Source organism: Pelodiscus sinensis, unplaced genomic scaffold, assembly GCF_049634645.1.
Source record: "Pelodiscus sinensis isolate JC-2024 unplaced genomic scaffold, ASM4963464v1 ctg59, whole genome shotgun sequence".
Lineage (NCBI taxonomy): Eukaryota > Metazoa > Chordata > Testudines > Trionychidae > Pelodiscus > Pelodiscus sinensis.
In genome coordinates this window covers 402,781-408,863 of record NW_027465846.1, presented here as the reverse complement: position 1 = coordinate 408,863, position 6,083 = coordinate 402,781, and the positions used below count along the sequence as shown (strand labels likewise).

The following is a 6,083-nucleotide window of genomic DNA, read 5'->3' as shown; positions in this document are numbered from 1 at the left end:
GCATTGGGAGGGGCAAAGCTACAGGCAGGATTCAGATGTGGACCAAAGGCTGCGAGCGAGTCTCCAAATTGATGACAAGTCCCCTCTAACCCGGCTCCTGGATGAACTGAGCAAACTGAGCCCACTAGCTCCCAAGGTAGGTTTCCCAGACGGGTGCGTCCCTGCTGTCACAGCCGCTGTCTCTAGCAGCCTCTTCCAGCCAGCGGCTCGGGTCAGACCCTTCTCTGCTGGACCCAAGGGCCGCTGAGCAATTTGTTCCCCAGTCGGTCCTTCTAGACTGAGTCCGAGTGGCCCTTTCGCCTTCTCCTTGTTCCACTAACTAGAGAGAGTCCCTGGCATCTCTCCTGATCTGGCCAGTTCTTCTCTGAACTCTCTCCGCTTTACCAATCCCCTCCCCAATGCTGGTTCGGCTGTTTCGCAAGGGGGTGGCTATTTCACTGTGTCCCTCTCATCTCGCCTTGTACTCCATTGGTGAAGTTGTATTCCCAAATGGGCCATGCTGAGAACAGAACAACCTGCATTTCCCTTGGCGTGCCTGCCACGTCTGGAGCTCAGTATGGGTATGTCTACACTACCTCCCTAGTGCGAACTAGGGTGGCTAATTGAGGCATTCGAACTTGCAAATGAAGCCCGCGATTTAAATATCCCGGGCTTTATTTGCATGTTCCTGTGCGCTGCCATTTTTAAAGTGCCCCGTAGTTCGAACTACCTGCCCGCGGCTACACGCGGCACGGACGAGGTAGTCCAAATTAAAGCTCCTAATTCGAACTATCATTATTCCTTCTGTAAGGAGCTTTAACGGTAGCTTGAATTAGGAGCTTTAATTCAAACTATCTAGCCCATGTTGCGTGTAGCTGCGGGCAGGTAGTTCAAATTACAGGACATTTAAAAATGGCAGTGCCCGGGAACATGCAAATAAAGCCTGGGATATTTAAATCCTGGGCTTCATTTGCAAGTTCGAATGCCTGCATTAGCCACCCTAGTGCGAACTAGGGTGGCAGTGTAGGCATACCCTATGATAACAGTGACTAGAATCCAGTGTCTTGTTTCAGGGATTCAGCTGGGCACCTGCACTGGTCAGGAAGGAATATTTGACCCTTTCCATTTGGTCTAGATGAAGTTACTGTTAGGCGGGTGTCCAAGTGGTGATAAAACCATCCCCAAAGAGGAGTGACCATGCTGAGTGTGAATGGGAGCCAGCAAAGTGAAGCATCTCTGATAATCCTGCGCTAACAGGATGGGGCAGGAACCAACACGCCATGGGGCAGACACAGGAGGGGGGTGTCCTGCTCTGCTGGGCACTGGTGAGCTCTCGACCGGAGCTCTGTGGCCACTTCTGGGCCACACGCGTTAGACAACCTGGGGGCGAATCGGAGAGAGTCCGGGCAGAGCAGCAAACGGGAAAGGGTTAGAAATGCTGCCCTGGCAGGGAAGGGGAGACAAACGGGGCCTGTTTGGCGTTGAGAGAAGGAGAGAAAGGGGGAAACCCGAGAAAAGGCTTCACAGACGCTGAGGCTACTGGCTGGCCAGGGCAGAGGAGCACGGAGCCCAGAGTCTGAGAGTCCCAGCGACACACGGTCAGAGCAGACGGACGCTGCCTGTTTTTACAGTGACGGTCCGTGACCAGGAGTAGAACTGAGCCAGGGTTGGGTTGGCACCTTCACTGCGGGGCACTTTACATTGAGATGGAACTTCTAAGCTATTTCCCAATGGGACTTGGCTCCCAACAGGTGACTGGGATCACGTGTCAGTGCATCACCTCGGCTACGGCTACATTGCAGAGTGTTTGCACAAAAACTCACGGAGCATCCACACTGCGAGTGGGTTTTTGTGCAAGAAAAAGTGCAGTAGATCATCAGACGACAGGGCTTTTTGCGCAGGGGTAATTCCTATTTCTACAAAGAATAAGCCTGTTTGCTCAAGCGTTCTTGTGCAAAAAGGCGCGTGTGGACCGACAACAGGGGTTTCCAGCGCAAGAGCGTCCATGGCCGTGTGAACGTGCCCTTGCACACTGACCCCGCTTACACACAAGAACTTTTTGCGGGAGATCTCTTCTGCCAAATGTTCTTGTGCAAGAAGCCTGCAGTGTAGACATGGCCTCCGCTGCCAACTCTCTGCTCCTCCCCGCTCAGGTGCTGCCGCCGCCCCTCGCCATGGCCGAGGCCAACTGGACGTCCGTCTCCGAGTTCGTGCTCCTGGGCCTGTCCGAACGCCAGGACCTGCAGCCGCTGATCTTTGGGGGGTTGTTGGTCACCTATCTGCTGAACTTAGCTGGCAACTCCGTGCTGCTGGTGTTGATATGGTCTGACCCCCAGCTCGCCAGCCCCATGTATTTCTTCCTCAGCCAGCTGGCCATGGTGGACATGGTCCTCACCTCCATCACCCTGCCCCAGGCTCTGGTGCAGGCCCAGACCCACCGTCGGACTGTCCCGTTTGCCAGCTGCATGGCCCAGATCTTCTTCTTCCTGGCTGTGGACACCATGGAGATCTACCTGCTGGCTGCCATGGCCTACGACCGCTATGTGGCCGTCTGCGACCCGCTGCGCTACACTGCCACGGTGACGCGGTCCCTGTGCCTCAAGATGGTGGCTGCCTCCTGGGCCGTGGTGATCCCGCATGCCCTGCTGCACGCCGTCATGACCGCCCGGTTGCGTTACTGCGGCAACTTCGTGCAGCAATTCTTCTGCGACGTGCCGCCCCTGCTGCGCCTCTCCTGCACCCGGCCTGTTGCCAGCGAGCTGGTGATCTCCACCCAGGGCGTCTTCGTAGTGGTGGCTCCTTTCGTCTTCATCCTGGCCTCCTACGTCCGCATCGGGGTGGCCGTGGCCCGCCTGCGCTCTGCCCAAGCCCTGCGCAAGGCCCTCTCCACCTGCGGCTCCCACCTGGCCGTGGTGTTGCTCTTGTACAGCACCGTGACCTGGCTCTACTTCCGCCCGGCCTCCAGCCACGCCTTGGGACATGACTGGGAGGTGGCCGTCTTCTACACCGTCGTGGTGCCTGCCCTAAACCCCCTCATCTACAGCCTGAGGAACAAGGACGTGGCCTCGGCCCTGAGGAGGACAGGGAGGAAGGTCCTGGCTCGGGGCGCGTGAGTCCAGCCCACGGCTCCATCGCTGCACCGGGCACGGACTTTCCACCCAAGATGTCTCTGGGGAAATGTCTCCTTTAGCTCCATCAGGACACCCAGGTTCTTTTCTCCTCAGACACGAGGCTGCTGGAACTAACACGTGAGCAATACAGCTGGAACACTCCCAACTGCATGTGCACACATGCACGCGCACACACACACACACACACACACACACACACACACACACATGACCGCAAAGCCCATGTCGTCCCAGTGAATGGGGAGACCGCTCAGGATTGCTTTCCAAGGCACGGACACACCAGATCAGCCCCGAGGCCTGTTGTAGTCACGTATATTGTATCTATGGGCCTCAAACATGCATCAGTGGGAGTGAAGCATGTGAACCCAAGAGCAGCCACATTGGGTGGGCCCTGGATCCTCTTCCAACCGTGGCCGGTGCCACGTGTCCCAGAGGCAATAAAGGGAACAGGGAATCGTCCATTAGTTGCTCATTCCCAGCTTGTGCAAACAGAGGCGAATGACACCATTCCTGTTATAATCCTGGCCTTTGTAATATCCTGTGTCAAGGAGTTCCGCAGGTTGACTGTGCATTGTGTGGAAAAAATACTTCCTTGTGTTTACTTTAAACCTGCTGCCTATTCATTTCTACAGCTGGCCCCTATTACTTGTGTGGCGAGGAATAAATAGCACTTCCTTTTTTACTTTCTCTGCACCTTTCATTATGGTATAGAGCTTCATCATATCCCCTCTGTGCCGCAGTGGGGGGCTGTACACTCTTGTGGCCTTGGGTCCACTCTGGTTGGGCAGTCACTGGGTGCTGCGTTGTGCTGTGGGTGACCCCTACTGGCCTATGCCGCTCTGCAGAGGCTGTGTGTGTGTGTGTGTGTGTGTGTGTGTGTGTGTGCTGCCCAGCAAGGGGTGGTTCCTGAGGGCAGGCACGGAGGCCATGGCCCGGCAACGTCTCCCCTGGCCAGGAGAAGGAGCTTGAACAAAGAAAGGGGGGTGCAAAAGAGACTTTCCACGGTGGCCGTTACAAACGTGGACATTTCGTCTCTCTCCCCCCCCCCCCTCCGAGAAATGGTTCCCGTCTGGGCTGACAGAATGGCCTACGGGACCTTCCTTCCTCACGGGGGGGCTGAGGGCTTCCCGTGCTGGGCTCCGGGTGACTAATGAACCCGACTGAGTGTGTCCGTGTCTCGGCCTGTCCCGCGTGGGGGCGCTGGGCAGAGCCCCCGGCCTGGAGCGAGGGGCTGGAGACCAGAGGTCCGTCTCGGGAGGGGGAGGCCGTGGGGCCCTGAAGGACGAGGGGGTCCCGCTCCGGGTGGGAAGCTCACAGCTTGTCAAGACACATGGGCAGGGTGAGCCGGCCGGGCAGGTCGCCCCAGGGCGGGCGCGATGGGTGAGCAGGGACAGCTGGGAGGGGACATGAGTCTCTGGGGCATTGCACCGCGCAGAGTCCTTCCGATCGGCCAATGGGAACCCGTCGCAGGCCAGTGACTGCATGCGCTGGCCGGGCCACGAGACCCCGGATCCGGCTGTTTGCCCTGCCGGGGAAGAGGGAACCTGGCTTCCTTAGCTCGGGCAGTGACCATTGCGCAGGCCGGCCTGGCGCGCCGGGATCCTCCTTCTGTCTGAGACTGTTCCCTTTTGGGGCCTGGGAAACCCTCAGTTCTTACTTGATCAGCCATCAGTGCTCTGCATAGGGTCTCTCATAGATGGGGTCCTGGAGTGTGTGGGGGTGATTAAGGGAAAACTGGTAAACTGAGGCACACTGCAACTTTTGGAGGAGTGGAAGTGGAATGTCTGTGAGTTGCCAGCGTGTGGGGATTGGCCAGCACAGGGGAGAGATTTAGCAGACTCGGAGACCGACTGCTTCTGATGGTCCAGGAGGAGACACGATGAAGGGAGCCCATGGACCTCAGAGACCCCCCGCGCCTCCCAGCCGTGGGGCGTCTCAGCTGAGCGCTAATGAATGTTTTCTCAGTCACAGTCCCTCAGGGGCTAATTAAGGCCGACTCTGCTGCCCCCGGGGCCTGGTTGCTGGGGTTCTTCTTCACGCAGGGGCGGCCGTTCCTCTGAAGATGTCGGGGGCAGGCGGGTGCCAGGCGTCCTTGTCTGAGGTGAGGCCGGGTGTCAGGGTGTGTGATGGGCCCACAGCAGGGGGGAGGCTGGGATGGCAATGCCAGCTGGAGGGGGCATGTAGGGAACAGGTCCTGGCACAGCTCGGGAAGCAGGACAGCAGAGGAAACTCCCCACCCCTGTCTTCTGTGCCCCTCTCTCCCTCTGGCATCTGGCTTTGAGCAGACATTCCCCACCCGCATTCCCATCTGAGAGTCCCTCACCCAGACTTGCCCCCTCCATCTGCAGCCTCAAATGCTCCCCTATCTAGCCGGATCCTTTGACGGAGCCCGGAGAAGGACCCTGCGCACCGGTGGGTCCCCACTCAGACCAAATTCTGTCTCCACTCTGTGTCCTTCCCACGCATGCGGAGGAGCAGGGACACCCGGCGTCTGTCTCCCTCGTCCTTTTCCCCAGGAGCATCGATTTCCGGAGAAGACCAGTTCTCCCTGGTGCCAGGGCTCAGTCTCGGAGCTCGTAGCGGGGACGTGTGTCATGCTCAGCCCCGAAAAAGATCCGTGCAAAACGGAGCCTTTTCATCCCACGTTTCCCAGGCCGGTCATGGAGAGAAGGGGCCGTTTCCCGCGCCAGCCTCCGGCACCCGTATTGAACTCAGGGGAATTCTCTTGGGGGCCCTTCGCAGTCACTGCAAAGGCTCCGAACTACAGGGCCCTGGGCTGACATGGACGCTTTCCCAGGGGGCAGGCGGGATGGGCCGTGATGTGGCTGCAGGTGGAACCAGACAAAATCAGCCTGGATGCAAGGGGTGAGGTGAAGCCTGTTGAATCCACCCGCTGCTGACAGATTTGTGGCCGTGGCCTGTTCGGAGCTTGATCGTTTTGAGGGACAGACCCGAGCAGGGCCCTGGCGTGGT

General features: G+C 58.3%; 1 protein-coding gene across 1 annotated transcript; it reads left to right on the top strand.

Moving 5' to 3' along the window:
- The first annotated feature begins 1,977 nt into the window (after positions 1-1,977).
- Positions 1,978-3,196, top strand: LOC142823722 (olfactory receptor 1f45-like). Its single transcript, XM_075914963.1, has one exon. The coding sequence runs from the start codon at positions 2,094-2,096 to the stop codon at positions 3,090-3,092; it is 999 nt and encodes a 332-aa protein (XP_075771078.1). The 5' UTR covers positions 1,978-2,093; the 3' UTR covers positions 3,093-3,196.
- The last annotated feature ends 2,887 nt before the right edge of the window (positions 3,197-6,083 follow it).

Excerpts from the sequence above, each read along its gene's own strand:
- LOC142823722 (XM_075914963.1), top strand. The coding sequence starts at position 2,094 with ATGGCCTCCGCTGCCAACTCTCTGCTCCTCCCCGCTCAGGTGCTGCCG.